The sequence below is a fragment of the Jaculus jaculus genome, chromosome 1, assembly GCF_020740685.1.
Source record: "Jaculus jaculus isolate mJacJac1 chromosome 1, mJacJac1.mat.Y.cur, whole genome shotgun sequence".
NCBI lineage: Eukaryota > Metazoa > Chordata > Mammalia > Rodentia > Dipodidae > Jaculus > Jaculus jaculus.
The window spans coordinates 166454305-166477499 of NC_059102.1; the positions used below are offsets into that span (position 1 = coordinate 166454305).

The 23195-nt window shown below is 46.1% G+C and overlaps 1 protein-coding gene across 5 annotated transcripts in view; it reads right to left on the reverse strand.

The window, feature by feature from the left end:
- Nucleotides 1-1028: 1028 nt before the first annotated feature.
- Nucleotides 1029-23195, reverse strand: part of LOC101608256 (inner centromere protein) — a 33065-nt gene continuing 10898 nt past the window's right edge. For 4 of the 5 annotated variants that reach the window (XM_045155502.1, XM_045155508.1, XM_004667559.2 and 1 more), the window contains exons 5-18: nt 21256-21307; nt 19861-19915; nt 19622-19739; nt 18106-18157; nt 17248-17497; nt 16777-16788; nt 10832-10941; nt 10639-10759; nt 10150-10272; nt 9209-9393; nt 7616-7691; nt 7332-7439; nt 5081-5231; nt 1029-2941 (exon numbers count right to left, since the gene is read on the reverse strand). In XM_045155502.1, the coding sequence (XP_045011437.1) occupies nt 2727-2941; nt 5081-5231; nt 7332-7439; nt 7616-7691; nt 9209-9393; nt 10150-10272; nt 10639-10759; nt 10832-10941; nt 16777-16788; nt 17248-17497; nt 18106-18157; nt 19622-19739; nt 19861-19915; nt 21256-21307 (1628 nt within the window). In that variant the 3' untranslated portion in view covers nt 1029-2726. The remainder of the gene's footprint in view (nt 2942-5080; nt 5232-7331; nt 7440-7615; nt 7692-9208; nt 9394-10149; nt 10273-10638; nt 10760-10831; nt 10942-16776; nt 16789-17247; nt 17498-18105; nt 18158-19621; nt 19740-19860; nt 19916-21255; nt 21308-23195) is intronic. The other variant, XM_045155514.1, reaches the window with a different exon arrangement.

Sequence of the window (23195 nt, forward strand, 5' to 3'; positions counted from 1 at the left end):
CTTTCTTTCCTGGCAGTAGTATTCTAGGTCATATCTTTTTCTTTCCCCTGATCAGTCTAGACAGAGGTTTATGAATTTTCTTGAACTTCTCCAAGAATGAGCTTTGATTTCACTTTACTGGGGTTTGGTTTTGTTGTTGTTTGTTCCAGTGTCACGGATTAACTACCCTACATTTATTTACCACTTATTACACTTTAATTTCAACTTTTCCTAGCTTCTGAAAGTGGCAACTAAGAGTATGGAGACCATTTCACCCTTAACATACACACAGTGCTTCCCTCTGAGTATTGTTTTAGTTACATCACAAGATACAAGGCCAACACAGAAACCAACTGTATTTCTATATATAAGCAATGAACAAGTATAAACCAAATTAAAAAAAAAAACACCATTTACATTAACTCCAAGAAAATAAATATTTAACAAAATATATACAGGATATGAATGCTGAAACAATAAAATGCTGGAAGCCAAAGATTCAAATCAGAGACAGACATGCTGACGGGCTGACTCACTGTGGTAAGTATGGGAGCCCCATGCCCACACTTAGATAAATTTACTACAATTCTAGTCAGAATCTGAGTAGGGTTTTGATACAGATAAGCTGATTCTAAAATTTATATGGAAAGGTAAAGTTGAAGAGGAAAACTAAAGCTGGAGGAACTGGAATTAACAACCATATTTTAAGACTTACAAGTACTAGTCATCCTGACCACACAGTATGAGCAAAAAGGAGAGACACACAGATTAAGGGAGGAAAAGAAGCTCAGAACTGGGCCCATATGAACATAGCTGATTAACTCTTGACTAAGATACAAAAGAAATCCACAGGGAGAAGGATCATTTGTATGTCCTCAAATAAGATACAAAAAACATATACCTCACACTTTAAAAAAGTTAACTTGAAATGATCACATATCTAAATATAATGTATAAAATAAAGAAATATTTGGAAAACTTCAAAGAAAATCTTTGGGACCTGGGGCTAGGCAAAGCCTTCTTAGACATGACAACAACAACAAAAATAATCCTTAATAACGAATGGACTTTACTGAATTAAAACTTCTGCTCTTTCAGTTAAAGGCAGTGTTAGATAAATGAAAAGACAAGCCACAAAGTACACTTCTGACAGACTTGTATTCATAATATATAAGGATTCTCAAAAGCCACAGTAAGAAATACACCAACTTAAAAATCAACAAAAGACTTGGACAGACTCCACAAAAAAGACATAATGGTGGCAAATAAGAACATGATATTCACCAACAGCCATTAGGAAAATACAAATTAAAACCATGATGAACTATCACTGTATACCTTTAGAATGGCTAGAATGAGGTATAGTGACAATACCAAACACTGGTGAAGACTCAGAGCAACAAGAACTGCATTTCTGCTGAACTTTTTTCTTAGGCACACTATATGAATATGATTACAAGAAGTTAGTTTGATATCATGGTTTTAAGTTAGCAACCTGCTTTCCAACTTACTCTCATAGCTGCCAGTCAGAACATAAGGAACAACTGGGTTATGCACCATTGTGAAATAACTGTAAATAAATTCTGCAAGGCAGAGTCTTCTAGACTTCAGTTGATTGTGTTCACTACTGCCTCAATTTTTAAAGCTGCTTTATTTGTAATTAGCCTTATGTTGTCCTAAAGCAAGATATGGAAAACATTTCCTGTACCTGTTTACAACTATTCAGCTTCTCAGGCCACAAGGACTCTGGTGCATGGTTTAGTTTTCCTCAGAGCAGCAGAGCTGAGGATAATGGGCACAAATGAGCCTTTCTATTAGTGTAGTCCAAGAACACTAAAGTAATGGCTATGGATTGATTTGGCCCACTGGACATAGTTGGCTGGCTCCAATTCTAGGAGCTCGAGAAGCAGCAGCTAGCAGGCAGGGCCAGGGACTTCACTGGGGCTAAGCATTTACTAAGTGGCTGCCAGGTTTTGTGGGGAACTCTCTCACTGCTGCAAGTCCTAATCCCAGGGTCCATTTCAAGGAGTATCTCTTTTCTAGTCAGCTCTTAACAGTGCAGCAGCCCATGGGCTTTCTCAAGGCCCCTGCTGACAGGACAGGAATGGTACAGCCTGAGGAGGAAGGATGAGGAAGTAAGTGGCAGAGCTGTCAAGAGCCAGGTCTCTCCCAGGGAATAAGCTACCTAAACAAACAAGGAGCATGTCAAAACATAGGAAGTGTGTGCACATGCCCCATCTGTTGACACACTGTTTAGCATCATAATCACACGCTGCATCAGCCATCTATGGGTGCAACCCTCCACCAAGCAACCTTGAGATGATGCATCCAGAGGTCCCAAGATGTACAGGTACAGGCCCAAGAGCAAGGACATTCTGCTGAAGGCCCTAATCTTCACAATATCCACATCAGGCTTCAAGGAATATACTTTATTAAACTAGCTCTCAAATTCTGGAAACTAAAATTCAGCTGAATTATAACAATCTATTTACAGAGTGCTGTCTATTGGCCAACTGAGTTGAGAGTGGTCCTTCTCCAACCACCCCTCCCTCTAAAGCCCATTCTCTAAACAGACCTGGGGCTGCCTTCTACCTCAACAGAAACCCCTGGCACACAAGAACAGAGAACCTGACCAAGCCCTCAGCAATGGAGGTTCATGCAGTAGGATGCCAGCCCAACACAGAGACAGACAGACAGAAAGATAGACAGACAAGGTCCTGAGACTGTCAAGCGGCTGAGCACCCGCTTCAGGGCTTCTTCAGACTGTAGGCCAGGCTGCTGGGGACCCTGGTGCCCTTCAATGGTGGTGAGTTCCAGACAGCAGAGCTGGTGCGCTTGTGGTAGCGAGGCTTGCTTTTCTTGAAAATGTCCTCTAAGTCCAGTGGAAGAATGGAGCCAAAAAGCTCAGGAAGGTTCGGGGGGTGGTAGTACTGGTGGACAATGGCCTGGCTGAGCTGGGAACCTGAGAGGAACAGAGGTCTGGGTTACTGCCTTATGCTCTGAAAACTTCCGTGCCCACTTAACCTAACCCGCAGAGGCCTCACGTTCTCAATCCCTGCAAGCCCTGCCTCTGCCCCACCCATCCACTCTTGCCTGCCCCATCACCAACACTGATTGTGTTCTAGTGAGTGCACACACGTGCATGTTTGTATCCATGAATACTGGCACCCGAATGCCAAGATATGCATAAGGAGGCCAGAGGACAACCTCAGATCCTTGCCCTACCTTGTTTGAGACAGGGTCATTTGCCAGGTGAGGGAATCTCCTGCCTCCACTTCCCATCTCCCTGTAGGTACACTGGGATTACAGACACTGTGTCACAACACCCAGCTTCTGGATTTTGGGGGTCGAACTCAGGTACTCACATTTGCACAACAAGCACTGTACCCACTGAACCATCTCCCTAGCCCTTATGATCTTTGTATTACTGTCCTCTGGCAGCTGATCCCAGCAAAGCTCCCTAAGAGCCCTCACGACCCAGGCCTTGGCTGAATGCTCATTTGCATGAGCTCTTGGTCCCCCTTTTGTAGACAGGGAGACTTGCCCCAAGGCACAAGCCAGATACATGTCAGAGGTGGGGGTATGAAGACAAGCCTGGCTCCAGAGCTGAAGCACAGGATACAGTCCTCAACCTCCCTGGCTGGCTACTCCGACCAACCCCAAAGGCCCCAGGGAGAAGGATGCGGGCAGAGAGAGGACTGGAGGTGAAGACTGAGGGAGGAAGACCCTGCAGGGTGGGGCGTCAGAAGGCACTCGGCGCTTGTCAGCACCAGGTGCTCTTCCTCACTCACTCTAGTTTTAATAAGTCTTCTCAGCTGGTTCTTACTGTCAGCATCTCTTCACAGATAAGAAACTAAGGTCAACCACCATTAGGTGGCTTTACTGGCCACATTGACCCTGCTTGTGACCTGACACCAGTGGCTAAGGACACAAAAATCCCAGTTCTTATAGGTTCAAATGAGGTGATAGTCAAAAAACCTAACTGTCCTTCTATACAGAGTGCCAGTCCCTACTCAGAAGAACATGGGCACGCTGAACTTAAACCCTGCAACCTTCCCAATCTATGCTTATATGCTCTAAGCTTCATGGGCCTGGTCAACATGAACTCTTAGCAACCTTCCTTTGGGTTCAGCTGCGACAGGACAGCAGTAAGAGAAGTACAGGGGCTTGGGAGATGGCTCAGTAGATCAAGTGCTTGCTATGCAAATGTGAATGCCTGGAGTTCAGATCCCCAGGACCCACATAAAGCTGGACATAATAGCATTAGTGACTATAATCCCAGTGCGCCTACAGGGAGATGGGAGGTGTAGACAGGAGAATCCCTCCCTCTGGTATATGTACCCTGCCCTGACTCCCAGTTCAGAAAACTGCAAAATACCTGCTTCACTCCAGACTTCATGCCCAGGCTATGATAGCACCCACTCACCCACATTCCTGTGTAAATGCCAGACCTGTAACTTCCAGGTTAGTTCCTGCTCAAGTGCCCTATGCTCTACCTCAGGGTAGAGCCTTAGCATTTCACCTAAAGCCTGCTACCCCGCCCCATCTCTACACTTATATCGATCCAAGACTCATGAGCACTGCTGAGCCAGACTGAGGAGGAGACTTGTCAGAACAGCATGCTTTGTCTGGGCCACACACAGTTGTATTCACTAAAATCAAAAGAAGCCAGGCATGGTAGTGCATGCCTTTAATTGAGGCAGGGGCAGGGGCAGGGACAGGGGAAGAGGCAGAGGCAGAGGCACAGGCAGGAGGGTCACCATGTGTTCAAATGACCCTGAGATTACATAGTGAATTCCAGATAAGCCTGGACTACAGTAAACCCTACCTCGGAAAAACAGGCACAAACAACAACAACAACAACAACAAAAGGAATTCAATATCTATATCCTGTATCTGGAACTCAGATGGGCCTACTGGCCAGAGTGCCTCTCCTTCCCCCAAGTACATGCACAAAACCCAATGGAGACTTCTCATGCCAATGTCCCAAGCCACCAGCCCCCAGTATAACAGCCTATACACCTATAGCAACCAACCCACCACTTCCAGATCCCAAGAAGGGAGACAGCAAGAGCCTCCCAGAGCTCCGGGTCCTGCTTACCTCTGGCCCAGGAGGGAATGGGCTTCCTAGGATGGGCCTCATCATCTGTGGAGTCATCACTGTTCAGGTCCATTCCATAGTTATCTGGGTTGATCTTGGGGTGGGACCTGGGTCCTTGTGGAGTCATTTGATATGAGTTACAAACAGGAGACTGGAAGAAAACCAACATGGTTATCAGGTCCTCCCTGCACTCCTGTTATCTTACCATAAGGAAGTACTTAAACTCTGGTCACCTCCCTTCTTATTTCATTAGGGGGAAAAAAAAGATTTTAGGTTTCATTTTTAAAAGTCACAGAATAGGGCTAGGGACATGGTTCAAGTGGTAATAATGCTAGCCTAGCAGGCAAAAGGCCCGGGATTCAATCCCTAGCAAACACACACAAAGCACTACTCTGTATCTTCTTTTTCATGCAAATTTTCCTCCAGGGCAGCATGTCATCTCCTCAGAACTACTCCTAGAAACTCCATGATCCTCAATTAATCTTCTACCATAGACTGCCCTTGAGCTAACTTCCAATTTTCAACATCTTGACCCTGCTAAAATGATAATATATGTTTAGTATTTGCAATGAGTTGAAAAGCATGTGTTTTGGTCCATGTGTATCTGCATGCTTGCATGTATAAAATGGTAAGATGTGCAAACAGATAGAAGAATATAAGCTTAGTTTTCCTGAGATTCCTTTTTTAACTTTATATTTTTTTAATTATTTTATTGATTTGCATGTTGTGTGTGTGAGCCAGGGTCTCCTGCTACCAAAAATGGAATGCCCAATGTTTGTGCCACTTTTTAAATCAGGATTTACATGGTAGCTGGGGAAATGAACTTAGACTGGCAGACTTTGCAATCAAATGCCTTTAGTCACTGAGCCATCTCTGAAGCTTCAACTTTACACTCTTTTTTTAAGAGGTTTATTTTTTTTAAAAATTTTTTTGTTTATTTTTACTTATTTATTTGAGAGTGACAGAGATAGAGAGGGAGAGAGACAGAATGAGCATGCCAGGGCCTCCAGCCACTGCAATCGAACTCCAGACGCGTGCGCCCCCTTGTGCATCTGGCTAACGTGGGTCCTTGGGAATCGAGCCTCAAACTGGAGTCCTTAGGCTTCACAGGCAAGTGCTTAACCATTAAGCCATCTCTCCAGCACCAACTTTACACTCTTACCTTAAAAGGTTAGCCAGGGATGGCAATTTCCACCTATAATCTCAGCACTAAGGAGGCTAAAGTAGAAGGACCACTGGAAGTCTGAGGCCAGCCTGGGCTAAGATGAGACCCTGCTTCAAGAAAACCAATATTGGGGGCTGGAGAGATGGCTTAGTGGTTAAGACACTTGGCAGAAAAGCCAAAGGACCTAAGTTTGATTCCTCAGAACCCATGTAAGCCAGATGTACAAGGTGGTGCATGCATCTGGAGTTCGTTTGCAGTGGCTGAAAAGCTCTGGCGCACCCATTCTCTCTCTCCCTCTTTCTACCTCTCAATAAAATAAAAAACTTAAGAAAACCAACATTGGACTAGAGGGTTGACTTGGCGGTTAAAGCGCTTGCCTGCAAAGCCAAAGAACCCAGGTTCTATTCCCCAAGACCCACACAGGCCAGATGAACAAGGTGACACATGCATCTGGAGTTTGTTTGCAGCAGCTGAAAGTGCTGGCATGCCCATTTTCTTCTCTCTCTCAGCCAAGTAAATAAATTAAAAAAGAAAGAATGAAAAGAAAATCAACATCATCAAAAAGTTTATTAGTTTCTTTTCTTTTTTATTGGCTTTTCGAGGTAAGGTCTTGCTCTAGCCCAGGCTGACCTGGAATTCACTATGTAGTCTCAGGGTGGCCTCAAACTCACGGTGATCTCCTACCTCTGCCTCCCGAGTGCTGGGATTAAAGGCGTGTGCCACAACGCCCGGCAGTTTCTTTTCTTTTGTAACATTCTAGTTCTACTTTTTCTTTTGTAACATTCTAGTTCTACTATATGAAATAATATGCGTATGAAAATAGGATAAAATATAAGCTGGACATAGCAGTACATGTCTGTAATCCCTGTAATTGAGAAGCTGAGGCAGTAGGCTCACAAAAACAGCCTGTGGTACAAAGCTAGATTCTGTCACCAAAATCAAATTTCTTTAAAGTAAAAACAAATGACTCAAGTTCTTTCTTCAGATTCTCATATACACAGCCCATGCCTGCAAATACTGGGCAGAGAATAGAGCAAGGCCCTCACCAAACTGGAAGCCTCCTCCTCCTGAGGACACAGGCCTCACCTGCACATCCATGGTTGTGTTTAGGGTTTTGCTGTCACCTGCCACCTCCTTAGCTTTCTTCTCTTGCTCCTCCTGCAGACGCTGCTCAGCGAGACGCTGCTGCTCCTCCTGGCACCCAGAAAGCAAGGGGATGTTATGTGTATGCCTGCTCTCCTCTTGCTATACTGCCACCCCATGTGGCAAGGCACACCAGGTAGCCCTTGCCTCAGCGTCTACACCAGGCCCCTACCTGTCTCAGCCCACAGCTCAGCATAGACCCTATGGAAGCCCTCCAGTACCCCTACCTTTTTCTTCTCTTCCAGTTCCCTCTGTTGTCGCTCCTTCTGTAGCTGCAGGGTCTTCTCCCTCTCCTGCATCTCCCTAAGGACACCAAGAGCCCATCAGGACAGAAGTGGAGCCCTAACCCTACTCCCATCCCTGCTATGGAAGCCATGACCAGTAGGCATGCCTTAAAGGATGGGAGAGCAGAACTGAAGACCAGCTTAGAGCATATATATACTTGTACTTTTGCCCCAGACTTGCCAAAAATCAAGAGTCTGAGCCTGACTTTAGAGTCCAATAAGCTGAGGCTCCTACTCTTCCACTTTTCTCTTTTTTGTAATGTGGAGTGTAGCATCTTTCCTCCAGCATTAACACAAGAATCAAATGAGACAATCTAACTCACAGAACAGACACCAGCTTCACCACACAAGGGAGGGACTGTGATGGTTTTGGTTTCACCTCCACATTCAAGAGCTTGTGACCTTAGACAAGTCATTTAACTTTCTTTTCAAACCAGTTTCCTCCTCTACAGAGTTGACGGCTCCACTATCACAGTGAGCTTCAAGTAAGGATCCAAGGAAACATCCAGAGCATAGAACCTGGTAACCCCAATAGCTACCAATCATTAAGACTATCACTATCCCTCAAAGACCCCAATACTGCCCTACACCAGCCAGTTCCAGCATGTTAGCTGCCATCAGGTCCTCCTCTTCCCAGACTGTTATCCGCCCACAAGATCCTTTGTGTCAGTCAATAAGCGGCCCCGATAGTCCTTGGGCTGAGTGTTCTCACTTCTCCACTAACTCTTTTTTTTAAAAAAATATTTTTATTTTACTTATTTATTTGAGAGAGAGAAAAAGAGAAAGAGGGAGTGGGCACCCCAAGGCCTCCAGCCACAGCAAATGAACTCTAGACATATATGCCACCTTGTGCATCTGGCTTACATGGGTCCTGGGGAAGTGAGCCAAGGCTCTTTGGCTTTACAGGCAAGTACCTTAACCACTCAGCCATAGCTCCAGTCTCCACTAACTCTTTAATAATCACAAAGATTATGGATGAGCCTAAACAATGGTACCAAACTGCCTGTATTTGCTGAAAAGAAAACTAATAAATTTAAAAAAAAAATCACAAAGATGCAGTTTCATTTGAGGTGGAGTAAGAGAAAGGACAGCTTCTGGGGCCTGTGTGTCTGTACATATGCATTGGCACAGTCCTTGTAAATATCAAAGGGATGGGCAACCTGAGTTATCATCTCCAAGTAAAGTGCCAGGGATAGGATTAAACATCCCTCCCGCCTAGGATGTCCACAGAGGCCCTGTTTGTCCTAAGATTCCCCTCTGCTACTGGGTCCACTGAGAAAGACACCAAAAGAGCAAGCAGACCTGGTTAAAGGCAGAAGAAAACCAGGAGTAACCCCACTAACTCCTCTTTCAATCACCAATAGCCAATGTACATCATCCTGTTTGATGGCCTACCTGCTGCAGGTTACTGGCTTTGAAGCCAAGGAAAAGCCTACCAACCTCCAAGTGAAGTTGGGAGCTCCCAAGAGTTAGTGAACAGACATATTGCCTCTTATCTTGCACAAGGGGTGGAGGGAGCCTGGCCAGTGTCCACACCTTTCAGCCTGGAGGCGCTCTTGCTCCTTCCTGCGCTCCTGCTCCCTCCGCCGCTCCTCCGCCAACTGCCGCTCCTGTTCACGTTGCTCTGCTAGCCGCCTGGCCTCGGCTGCCTTGCGCAATTTCTCCTGCTCCTCCTCCTTCTTCCGCTGCAGCATCTCTTGGTGGCGGCGTTCCTCCTCCTCCTGTGACAGTATGCGAGCCAGGTCAGAGGGCTGAGGCCAGGCCTAGGTCTCCAGGAGGAGGGAAAAGCTGGCCAAAGGCTGAGGCACCACTCCCACACCCACACAGCCCTAGCACCTAGGGCAGTGGCCATCTGACAACAAGTCCTGAATCTCCAGATTCCTTATCAAGTAAGGCTCTACAAGCCATGACCAGAGTGAGAAGATGCCAGGCAACTACTGCAACAGATCTAGCAAGCAAGTGGTGAGACAGGAGCTGTGTAACAGGGCAAGTGATATGACTATAGTGGTCAGTTTCCTCATCTGTAAAACAGGGACAACAGTAGTTCCTATGTCTCATTGAGTTGCTAAGTTAACTCATATTACACATTTATAACAGTGGCTAGCACAAAATAAATAAACCTCACTGATTAGTAACAGAACTTCCCAAAGGTGAAATTTTGTTCTCTACAGTTTTCAGTCTCTGCAGACTGACAATTCCCATGGAGAGGTAAAGTGCTACTCTACTGGCCAGATTATATAAGTATGGATGGTACAAATTAGTGCAGAACATTTAGCATGTGCCAGGCATTAACTTACTTTTCATACATTAGCACATTTAACTCTTGCAATGACCCTATCAAGAAGATACCACTGATACTTGAAGAAAAAAAACAAAAAAGATCGACCAGGATCAAACCCACAAAGTGGAGTGTGCCCAGCAGGTCCTCACGGAGCTAAAACAGGGCCAGTCCACCCTACCTGTTCCACGACTCGTACCTGTTGGAGCCACCTAAGCCTGCGTGCCTCCTCCTCCTGCTTCCTACGTGCCTCCACCTCCTCCATCTTCTTAGCTGCAGCCTTCTTCTTGGCCTTCTCCTCTGCCAGTCGCTCTTCTTTGGCCTGCAGAATCCACCCACATGTACTCACAGGAGCAGCCCCTCACTCTAAGGCTGAGTGAGGGCTAGCCTTCTGTGTGATGGGTACCCCAAACTTTATGAACATTAATTGCCATCTTCAGGCCAGGGAAAAGACACAGGAAGCCATTCTTGTCCAGGACTGCGCATTCACAAAAGGCTGCTTGGAAACCCCAGAGGCCAAACCTTCAACCTTGAGCTTGGCTCTAGAGCCCATAAGAAAGACAGGACTACTAGCCCACAACTTCTGGAAGATCCAATCCTGCCCTCCAAACTATCGAGTCTAAGGAGTGCTACTCTACTAGGGCACAGCCCACCTGCAGCTCAGCTGCCCACCAGCCCAGGCTCACACCTTCTCAGTTTTCTCGTCAATTTGAGCAAACTTCTGCTCAATTTGCTTCTTCTTCTCCTCCTTCATTTGCTCCACCCGCTCACGGGCCTGCAGCACTTTGCGGAGGCGCTCTTCACGCTTCCTGTGGGCACAGAGCAGTCACAAGGAGCCTGCCTAGGCTAGGGAAGGCTTGGCTGGGAGTTGCGCTACTTACAGCTTCACCTCCTCCAGTCGCCGCCGCTTGTCCTCCTCCACCTTTTGCCTACGCAGCTGTTCAGCCTCCTCCTTCCGTCGCAGGTTCTCCAGGCGCTGCCGCTCCTTCTCCTGAAAGGGGGGGGGGGTGCTAGGACATGAACAAGGATGCCCACCAACCCCAAAACAAAGGCTGCCTGGTAGTTTTCACTAGCTCTCAACAAGATGGCAGGAACATCAAAATGTCTCGTAGTCAATAGATGCCCCTAGTACACTCTCCGTGCACACTGGAGCTTCAGGCAGTACTCTCTGGAGGACCCAAAAGCCTCTCAAGGCCGTAATTTGTGGGCAGCATAAAAAAAATCAGACTCAAAATTAGATGTGTGCCCTGACTGTAACTATATAAGCACTGCAAAACAGAATGAAAACAGACTGGGAAGAGACAGGAAGGGAGCATGAAAAGTTACTATTAATGTTCTAACTTAAAATGGTAGCAGGTCCAGAAACAGTCATTTATCACTATCATGCTTTATAAAATATGTCCTAGAAGTGTGTCCATTATACTATACTTATGTGTGCATTAACACATAATAGTTGAAATATATAGTTTTGCCAAAAGTTAACATAGCTATATAGGCTAATAAGATCAATCAAGAATGACATTTCTAGCCGGGCGTGGTGGCGCACGCCTTTAATCCCAGCACTCGGGAGGCAGAGGTAGGAGGATCACCGTGAGTTCGAGGCCACCCTGAGACTACATAGTTAACTCCAGGTCAGCCTAAGCTAGAATGAGACTCTATCTTGAAAAACCAAAAAAAAAAAAAATGACATTTCTAAAAAAAAAAAGACACTTCCTTCCATCAGTTTCCAAACTTCCTATGATCTGGTTACATCAGTAATTTGTAAACCAATGTATCCCCTGCTCGGCAGATCCAGAAAGCCCAGGAGGACATGGCCAGAGCTCCAGGCAAAACACGAATGGGCTGAGGTTCCAAACAGCTGAGGAATCTAGCCCCAAGGTAGCAAGATGTTCTTAAAGATGAAGAAAAGGGACTCCAGCAAGCTAGGTGTAGTGGTGTACACCTTTAATCCCAGCACTCAGGAGGCAGAAGTAAGAGGACTGTCCTGACTTTGAGGCCACTCTGAGACTACATAGTGAATTCCAGGTCAGCCTGAACTAGAGGAAGAAAAAGGGGCTCAGTCTGTGGGTAAGGCAGAGCAGACACAACCTACCTAACCCTCTGAACACAATTAAAAACCTTGGACAAAATGCAAAAGAAAACAACAGGTATTTGAGACCTCTAAAAAGTAAACAGTAAGAGGCAGACCAAGAAAAGACAGACTAGGACTTCCTGCTAAGATGGTGGTCTAGAAACCACACCAAAGTAGCCAAGGGGAGAAAAAGAAAAAAAAAACCCCAGCAAAATACACACTTCTACTAAAAAATGAGGTTATAAGAAATTATAAACTGCAGCAGAGAAATAGGAAAGATCCAGAGCATCTAGAGCCCACAGAAGGAGCAGCAGAACCAGGGCCACAGCCTTTAGGCTCAGGCTGATATACAGAAAAAGTTGGTGTGGGGATTCTACACTCACACCAGCCTGCTTGCAAACTCAAGAAACGTGAAGGGAGGATGGCAAGGAAGAACAAAAGAGCAGCTTGTGAGGAAGAGGATCACAAGGACCACAGGAAGAACTTTAGCCACCATCCACAGCCTCCCCTCCCCCACCGCCAGCCAAGCACCAGCAAGCACCAGAGACCTGGGAAAGGGAGCTCACCTACACAACACCCAGTACAGGTGATCAGAGCAGCAACCCGGTGACGCAGCCAGCCTACCTGAGCCCATGGCGCAACAAAGGACCCAAGCAGGAGCGCAGCATAACTGAGAACAAACATTCCCAAAAGGTAACTGGGATTACACCAGGTCAGTACCCGCTGAAAAAGCCTGGTATATAGGCTTGAATCGGAAAAGCCAATTGCACCTCCCACGTCAGGGTAAATTACATGTTAAATCTGATGGAGGGTTATATTTGCCATTCTTAAATAAGCTATATTTTTGGCTTGTCATTTCTTGCTTCCTGATTTATAGAGCCTTTGTTTCCACTTGTCATTCATTAGGGAAGGGTCTCACTTGATGGCAAACTGACTTGGAACCCTCAACAGACCAGAAATCTTAGCCTCCTAGTTAACAGGATTAAGGGTGTGGGGCAACATACATCCTAAGGTACTGTGGCTCTGTTAAAGGATCTGGTTGTCGTAATACCTACTCCTCCATAAATATTCTGTGCTATTTTTCAATGAATGTGTATATTGTTTAGTTAAATTTTAGAATCTGCCTGCATTTTGCTCCACTCAGCCTACCTGAATACTCTCATAGCAGGCAAACCCAACATCTAAGGTCACTTTTATAGATACTCTTGAGAGTCTTGAGAGCCACACCTAGCACCTTAAGCTTCTATCCTGATGATACCTAACATCAGATTGATTGATACATCTAATTATAATGCAGATAATTAGAAAATCCAAGCACTAAATTAATCCAAGATGCAAAAGTATGTACATTATAACACAAGAAACACAAAATATCAAGTCAATATAAATCCACCAAAAAGTATTAATGCATCAGAAATGACCTCCAGTAAGACTGATTTAGACAAAATGCTTAAGATTTCAAAAGTGTGACCATAAATATGTTCAAACAAATCAAAGGAATGAAAGAGAATCAAAGGAATCAAAGACACAGGAAACTTATTTAATGAAATGAGGAGGTCACTACAAGACATAAATAAGGAAATAGAAATAATAAAGAAAAACCAGTCAGAATTACTAGCAATGAAGAACACAGTCAACAAAATAAAAAATTCTGTAGAAAAACTCTCATATGTGGATCCTAGCTACAAATGTTTAGACTTGTGTGTGATCTGCAACCAAAAATCGGTAGCAGAGGCCAGTAAGCTAGAAAAAGGCTATAAGGGAGGGAGTAGAGGAAAGGACTTAAGGGAATGATATTATATATATGTAAGAAGAACAACAGATTAGAGGGAGTGGAATGGCCTAACTGAGGCCAGGGGAAGAGATTAAGAGAAGAGTGGGGGAAGGGTCGACCAAATTTCAAGATATTCTGAATAAAACATATGAAATCCTACCCCCTTTTTTGGATAATGGCACATCCAGAAGCCATAGATTGTTACTAGAAAATTTTCAGAGCCAATGACAGAATACCTTCCAGTGAGTTGTTGGCCAGAGAAGTCCCTGTTGCCTCTAAAACATTACAGGCTATTGCCAAGGCCCTTGGTTTCCCACCAAAAACAAATAGTAAGACTCTATGCCAAGGCCCTTGGTTTCCCACCAGAAACAAATAGTAAGACTCTATTGCTTCCCATGCCTGGGTGGCAACATCTCTGAGAAATCAAGCTGTGGCTGAGCTGAAAGCCTCCTCCCTGTAGACCAGCTGATAGAAGCTGGAGAAAGCTGCACTGCATGCAACTCACTGGAAGCCTCAAATTTGGCCAGACAGGCCATTTACCAAATGGGTGCAAGCAATAGTGGCATGTCTGTTCTGAGGGAAACTAACTGCTGTTTAATTGGATTGGAGGCCCACTCTATGGAATGGAATACAACCCTGGTACTGAAAACCTAATCAAAAGCCTATGGCAGGGGAGGTCATAAACCTTAGGGATGTAAAACCTGCTCTTATCTGGCTAAATGTATATATTATGCTCACCAAACTACCCTGTGAGCACTACACTTAATGTCCATATTCATATACTAATGCTACTCACACTTTTGGTTAGAGAAGCTTCTCTTTTCAGATGGCAGTGACCACTGGGATGACCCAAAAGGCAAGATAGTGCTAAGAAGAAGTGATAAAGGAGTGCTCAGCACTGAAACATCTCTATCACACCTACACGGCTCAGGATCTATTGCAGAAGAGCTGGAAGAAAGAATGTAAGAGCCAAAGGAAGGGTACAACTCCTTACAATGCAACTGTCCAGACAGAAATTGGCCTCGATATCCATGACCTCACAGTGCCTAGCAATACTTTCACAAGACCTTCATAATAGGAGGAAAAGACAATGACATCAAAATAAAAGAGAGACTAACGGAGAGACGGAGGGGATATTTGGAGAGTGAATTTGTGAAGGCAAAAGTGGGGGAAGGAAGGGGGAAATTATCATGCTTTATTGTCTGTAAGTATAGAAGTTGTCAATAAAAACATTATACATCAAAAAAAAAAAAAAAAAAAGGAAGGAAGGAGGCTGGAGGGATGGCTTAGCAGTTAAGGTGTTTGCCTGCACAGCCAAAGAACCCAGGTTTGATTCCCCAGGACCCACGTTAGTTAGATGCACAAGGGGGTGTATGTGTCTGGAGTTCATTTGCAGTGGCTAGAGGCCCTGGCGTGCCCACTCTCTCACTCTCTCTCCGTCAAATTACAGGCCTTTGCCAAGGCCCTTGGATTCCTACCAGAAATAGATGGTAAGACCCTATTGCTGAAGACTCCACATATTTGGGCTACAAGGTTACTGAAAAATCCTGCTGGAGCTGAGCTGAAAACCTTATCTGTGTAGAACACCTAACAGAAAAATGGAAAAAGCTACACTGTATGCAGTTCCATGGGAGAGAAAGAAATCACCAGTGGAGATAAACAGTGGACACTGCAAGCCAGGCCAAATGCGCCAATAGTGAAATAGTGGCATGTCTTTTCTGGGGGAAACCAACCACTCTCTAATTGGACTAGAGGCCCACTCCACAGGAGGGAATAGATGCCTGATACTGAAAACCTATGACAAGGGAAGACACGAACCCTAAAGGTATAAGGTTTGCTGATGTCTGGCTAAATGTATATACTATGCTCACCAAACTGCCCAGTAAGTACTTCTTTTAATGTTCATATCCACATATTACTGCTACCCTCACTTTTGGTTAGAGAACCTTCTCTTTTCAGATGGTGGTAACCTTGGGATGACTCAGAAGGCACCATTGTGCTGAGAGGAAGTGACAAAGGAGTGCTCAGCACTGAAATATCTCTATCACACCTTCCAAGGCCCAGGGTCCATTGCAGAAGAGGTGGAAGAAAGAATGTAAGAGCCAAAGGAAGGGTAGGACTCTTTGCAATGCACTCTTCCAGACACAAAATGGCCTGGATATCCATGACCTCACAGTGCCTGACACTACCTACACAAGACCATCATAATAGGATGAAAAGATGATGACATCAAAATAAGAGAGATTGAGAGGATAAAGAGTTATAATGGAGAGTGGAATTGCAAAGAGGAAAGGCAGGGGGGAGATTACCATGTTTATTGTCTGTAATTATAGAAGTTGTCAATAATTAAAATTTAAGAAAGGAAAAGAAGCCCTCCAAGTAGTCTTCAGAATTCCTTATAGAAACTGAAAGAGCAAAGGCATGTGCAGCCTGGCTCATGGCACAAGAAGCCAGGACTACCAAGGTCACGTTTCCAGATTCCACTGCTAACATGCCAGACCCAGCCTGCAGCCTTGGTTCAGAGCCACACCTTCCCCATCATACCCAACATTGCTACTGCTCAGGTCTATGCCCCTGTAAGTTTCAGAGGTTCTGGGAACCAGAGACAACACTGTCTGTTCTCTTCACAGACACCCATGGACCCCAGTGTTCGGGACAGGAGAGGAGATGACTGTGGGAAGCATTTTAAGGTGTGGCCTGGTGAACAAACAGCCACAAATCACACACCACTTGCATACTCCCTGGCACAGTGTCTGGACAAAGGACAAACTCTGTAGAGGGAGAATATGGATCCCCAGAACTGCTGAGTGCCTCTAGCCAGCCATTGGTGTCTCTTGTGCTCCCCACATTCACATCTCACTTCCTCACATTCCTACTTACAATATTAGTGCTTCTACAGGGACTGTCGTAACACAGACAGGACTATAGTGGGTAAGTGCCAGGTGCAGCTCAGTTATAGAACAGAAAAAGGTGTTACTTACGACAAAGCTGCACTGTGGAGAAGAGAAAACAGAAAAAAGGCCAAGAGTTAATGCTAGCCCAGCAGACATCCTATAGGGCAGCCATGTGCCCAGCTGTGGTAGTAGGGTCTACTCAGGGCCTGAACTTTCTCACCAGTAACACTGCCACCTCCTCTTATCTCACCCAGTCTTCATTCCCCACAGCAAAGGTGTCTGTACCCACTCCTCCCCTGAACCACTCACAACACAGACATGTAATACTGTGGGCAGTGCAGTGGTCAACCAAGCCAAGCCAATTTTCCCAGTTATAAGCAACTGAGCCTCTAGATCACAGTCCAGAGCCTGTAATGTCAGTGCAGTACCCTAACACTGAGGCAGCCCATGGTCAGAGGCTTGACCACACAGAGGCCAGGCCTCTCTGTGCTCAGGCAGCCTAAGAGATAGACCAGAGCCCTAGTTCCAGCAAAGCAGACAGGAGAGCCATTCCCTCACCTTAGGGTCCACACGCAGAGGAGTGTTGCGCTTAATGAAGGATTTCATGACACTGCTGCGCGAGGCTGAGGTTGGGGTCATGAGCATCTGGTTCCTCTGCACCGTGTGCAAGAAGGTCCGGAGGGGCCGCACTACCTTGCTGGCTGGACAAGGTGGAGAAGGGGTCTTGCTCCTGGGGGCTTGCAAGTCCTCATCCTCAGGATGTTCCTCATCCAGCTCACTCATGGCCTGCTTGTAGCTGCGTTTCCTTCTGCCCGGGACAGTAGGCTGTATTACATGATGGACCTAAGACCTCTACCCACAGCCCTGCCACACCTCATAGAAAGTCACCCCTGTGAGGGCTGGAGAAAATGGTAAAGGCGCTTGCCTGCAAAGCCTAAGGACCAGGGTTCAATTCCCCATGCCCATGTAAAGCCAGATGCACAAGGTGGCACATGTCTCTGGAGTTCATTTGCAGTGGCTGTAGGCCCTGGCACGCCCATTCTTTCTCTCTCTCTCTCACAAATAAATAAATTTTAAAGTCATCCCTGTGAAAAAAATGTGGGGCCAAGCCATGGGTTTCTGAATAAGAAGGGAATGCAGCTGCTTTTTTTTTTTTGCTGCTCAAAGGAAGGGAAGTGGCAAGTCCAAGGTCAGAGATAGGAAGAGAGAAATAGGGATCACCCAATTCCCAACTCAGTGCTCATCCATGGCATCAAGCAGCCTCCTCTGCTAAGTGGGAGAACCAGACCATGATACCAGCCAAGAGGCAACAGAGCACCTAACCATACACCTACCAACTCTGTGTGGACACAGCTTGCTTCATGTCCCCTGGCCTCCTCAGACTAGCTGCCTGCATATCCCTTCCCAGATACAAACCTGACACTCTGGGGAGGTTCTCTACGTCCATCAGCTTCGTCAGTCTTGGCCTCTGTGAAGAGAGCAATTGCAGTGATGCTGCAGAAATAACAGCAGTGAGGTGTACATGGAGGACTCAGAGAAAGTGTCCATCAGCAGCAACTTTAGAGGAGCAAGGCTCCCCTCTTACAGAAGCATCAAGTTGAACATGAACTGGTCCTAAAGAATCTATATCCAGAGCTGGAGAGATGGCTTAGCAGTTAAGGCTTTTGCCTGCAAAGCCAAAGAACCCAGGTTTGATTCCCCAGTACCTACGTAAGCCAGATGCACAAGGTGGCACTTGTGTCTGGAGTTCGTTTGCAGTGGCTGAAGGCCCTGGTGCACCACTCTGTCTCCCTCCTTCTCTCTCTCAAATAAAATAAGTAAATATTTTTTAAGAATCTATATCCAGCCACAGCTCAGCATACCATTCGCAAGTCAGACCCTCCACCCAGAGCCTGATATCTGTGCTAAGAATGGCAAGACAGACAGTCAGGCGTGGTGGCGCATGCCTTTAATCTCAGCACTTGGGAGGCAGAGGTAGAAGGATTGCTATGAGTTCAAGGACACCCTGAAACTACATAGTGAATTCCAGGTCAGTCTGAGCTACACTGAGACTCTACCTTGAAAAAATAAAGAATGGCAAGACAGTCTCATCAAAATCCTAGTCTGTGCCTCACTATCTCTGACACCAAGTGCCATGTGCAGAAACCTTAGAGGAAGCAAGTTCTGAAGCTCCTTGCAAAGTTGCTATACCTACCTCTCCTGGCCTTCAGTTGGTGTCACTGTGACATGAGGGGAGCGTCCCCACACAGGATCACCATGTGGGGAACACAGGCAGTACAATTTGTTTCACTTCCAAGAGAAGGCACCATTTACTCCAAAGGGTCCTTGCAGCAGTCTTGGAGCAGCCTATGAGACTGGCACAAACACTATCCCTGAGCCCTTCCTGAAGATGCCTTATTCTCACAGCTTCAGTGTCTTCATAGCAGACTTACCCTTCACAGGAATATGAACAACCCCCCCCCGCCACACACACACACACACACACACCCAGCCCCGCTGCCATAGCCCGAGAAGCCAGGCAGGGCTTTAGACCAGCTACCAAAGCCCACAGCAGTTCTGCCCTCTTTGAACAGGGAAAGCTGTGGAAAGGTCAGAAATATACCAAGTATCTGGCAAGAGGCCAGATAGGTATGTAGACTCCAGCCTGTGATTATTCCTGACTCTCTTGGACTGAGCCTCAGGATCTTTAACTGACACTTTTGCATTCTTACCCTGATTCAGCTCCCCCACCAACCTCCTAATCCAGCCAGCTCCAGCTACTCATGGCCCTTAGCAGCAGCTATGGCTAGATCCATGGCCTTTTCAGATTTCATTATTTAGCCTATCAAACTAAAAAATGGGATTCCTTATTACTAGAGACAGGGCCAGAATGGGGCCACACGGCCCACAGCAGCTCTGGCTATCTCTGTTCAGCTTGTCAGCCAAGACTCACCTTGCTGCCTTACAGGGCGTGTTTCTTGGCCACTGGTCACAGGCTTCAAGGTAGGCATACTAATGGCAATCTTGGTGGCACTGCGGGGCTGTAAGGTACACTCAGTGTTTTTGGAGACCTACGGGAAGAACCAAGGCTTAAGGATGCCTTACCTGGATCCTGGTACTCACATGGCTGTGGTACAGAACTTCAGCCCTGCAGGGTCTCAAGTTCGCTGCTCTCTGACTTATTGGCCTTACCTCTGGCTCAGGTGCCTCCTCAGGCTCAGCCTCATTGCTGGTCTCCTGCTCAGGGCTGAAAGCAAAAGGGGAACCACTAAAATTAAGTATAAGCTCTCCCCCATACCCCAAGGTAGGGTCAGCAGTGGCTGAAAGTCTTAGACAACAAACCCACAACCCTCAAGCTTGATAGGAGGACAGCAGCCACAACCAGTAGTTTCCAGAACAGAGAAGCAATGTCAGTTCCTGAATCTTAGTGGATCTCACTCTGTCAGAGCTCTGACTCAAGATAGGAACTTATTACTATTTGGATCTTAACCGCTTCCCAAAGACCCATGTTGATGGATCCTCTAGCAAAGTGCTATTGGGAGGTGATGGAAACTGAGGAGTAGGACCCAGTGGAAAGTCTTCAGATCACTAGGGTTTTTGTGGGTAGTGGGGGTTGGGGGAAATAGGTTCAGGTCATTAGGGAACTATGGAACCATAGCCTTCCTTTTCTCCTTTCAAGTTCTAGCTAGGAGATGATGGCTTTGCTCACCATGAATTCCTCACTAGATGCAATATACTACCACCCTAAAGCAGCAGGGCCAATTAGTTAAGAATGGAAATTTCTATAACTGTGAGCCAAAATTCAATGTTTTCTCTTTGTAAACTAATTATTCCAGGGTTAGTTATAGGAAAGAGAGCTGGCATATACCTTTATCACACCTCTGTCTCAACCTGCTAGTCCTAGATGAGCCCATCTCTTTTGAGGCCTAATCTCTACATACTTAGGGGTTGGCTAAGCCAACAGCTGTGCCCAAGCACTGACTCCCTGCTTCAAAGCAAGGAAGCATCTAGTAGTAGAGAAACCTGACCTCTACAGAGTCAGTATCCTGGTCCCAAACAAAGCTGAGTATAATCCTGGGGCAGGAAGCACCCCTAACCCCTGGCCACCTCATCTTATCCCACCTCAATTTAAAGGCGGCTTTTCGGGCTGCAGAGATGGCTTAGTAGTTAAGTCGTTTGCCTGCAAAGCCCAAGGACCTCAATTCGATCTTCAGGACCCACATAAGCCAGATGCACAAGGTGGCACATGTGTCTGGAGTTCATTTGCATTGGCTAGAGGCCCTGGCATGCCCATTCTCCGCCCTTCCCCCCATAAATAAATAAAAAAACATTTAAAGGTGGCTTCTCATGGCTATCTGCTTGATTTACAACCTACACAGCCCATACCCCAGAGGCTAAGCCTGGTCAGGGTTCACAAGTGATAAGTCATGCTGCCTAGAGACCCGACAGTCCTGTTGCTTGTTGCAGTCAGCAGTGCCATGGACAGTGCAAGATGAGGAGGGAAGGTTCAACGTCAGTAACAGTTTTAACCTAGTGGTCACCTAAACCCAGTGTGTTCTGCCTACGAAGCACAAGAATTGAACTCACCCAACTTTTTGGGGCACTTCAACATTCAGGAGCCTCTCCAGGTAACTATGACCTGAGGGGAAAACAAAAGAACAAAAGGTACCTTCAGAAGCTTGCCAGGTACCAAGCCAGAGAACCAGAAAATGGGCTTCTTGCCGGGATACAGACACTGCTCCCTTCATACACACAGCCCCACTAGTGTCCTAGGCCTCACCCTCACCACTCCTCCTTATAGCCTCAAAGCAGCTGTTGGTTTTCTGTCAATAGGCCAGCCAGCCTGAGGGCATGGTGGTGCACAGCTTTAATACCAGCACCCAGGAAGCAGAGGTAAGAGGTTGCCATGAGTTCAAGGCCACCCTGAGACTACATAGTGAATTCCAGGTCAGCCTGAACTACAGTGAGACCCTACCTTGAAAAAAAAAAAACAAAAAATTTAAAAATCTAAGAGGGACATCAGACACAGCTCTGGGCCAGGCACTAGAGCCACTGTCTGGTCGTCTTAACAGTCATCAACTGATCCTATAAACAACAGTATGTGCAATGCCAGGGCAAAGAATGTTGAAGCCTATGATGGGAGCAGGGGCTCCCAAAATGACCTATAGGATTTGCTATGAAGAAAAGGCAAAAGGAGAGGAGTGACAGAAAGACAAATTCTGCATGTGCTCCCTCATATGTGGTTCCTAATCTGGAACAGCCTAAATTACAGGTACACTTGACAGGCAACTCGAGAGACAGATAATAGGGTGTGGAAGGGTCGTGGGCGCTGTAGAAGGTAGCCTAATTCTAAAACCATGGGCTCTGGCTTATAATTCCCAGTGCCAGAAATGGGTTGCACCCCACAATGAGCTGTTGGTCAAAAAGACCTATGGGGTCCCAAACCAAGGTAGGCTTCTGTCAAAGTACTTGGTTACCTGCCTATTGCCTATTGTTGCTGAATTCACCACAAGCTGCCAACACAGGACACTGAGAAATCACGCTAGAATTTAGAAGGAAGCCAGCTCCCTGAATGGCTAGCCCTAATAGTGCTGAATGAGTGCTACATGAGCTGGGGTGGGAGGGGAGAGGGAGGGTAGATAGCCACCTACATGGTGAACAAGTAATAGATCCTGCTAGATATAAAATCAACCAGCTGGAAGAGATATATACTACACACCTGTGCAATAGTGGCACTCAGCCTAATCAAATAATCATTGGCTCTCTGGATAAGAAGACCTCTCAATTGGAAGAAACTCACAGCTGGTACTGGGAACCAAGTCATAATCCTACAGAGATGATGGTCATAGACTCTACTGAGAAACTCCCACTAGTCTTTGGCCAAAAAGAGAGGCTATACCCATCAAAATCTCTCTTAATTAACTGTGTTTATCCCCTTTAACCCATGCTGCTCTCACTTTCTGTTGGGAGAATCTGTTTTTTTCACAAAAGACAGCAAAAACCGGGGAGCACCAAAATCCATTAACATGACAAGAAAAAACAGGGACTGCCTACCATGAGATGAGCCACTGCTTGCACATCACCCAGGGTCCAGGTAAAATCACAGAGGAAATGGTGAATTAAGCATGAGTGCTGCTCTCACAGTGAGCCTGACAACCTGAGCCAGGGAGATGGCTACAGATACTGAGGACACTCAAAGCTTATCAAAGCAGAAATCTACAAATCGCTAAGAGCTCAACACTAAAGTAGACTTAGAATACACCTTCCAACAAGACTCGGGAAAACATTATAGAAGAGGGGGCAGGAAGATTATAAGAGCCACAGGGTAGGAAGGAGTATTCAGAAGCATTGCCCATGTTGGTGGTATAGTGGTGAGCATAGCTGCCTTCCAGAAGCATTGCCCCCACCCCAACAATGACTGACTGCTGCATTTATAGCCCATAACCTCATGATAAACACCAGTAACACCACTAAAGTGGGCCCACAGTGAGGAGAGGAATGGGACTAACACTATTTGCCCATACAAC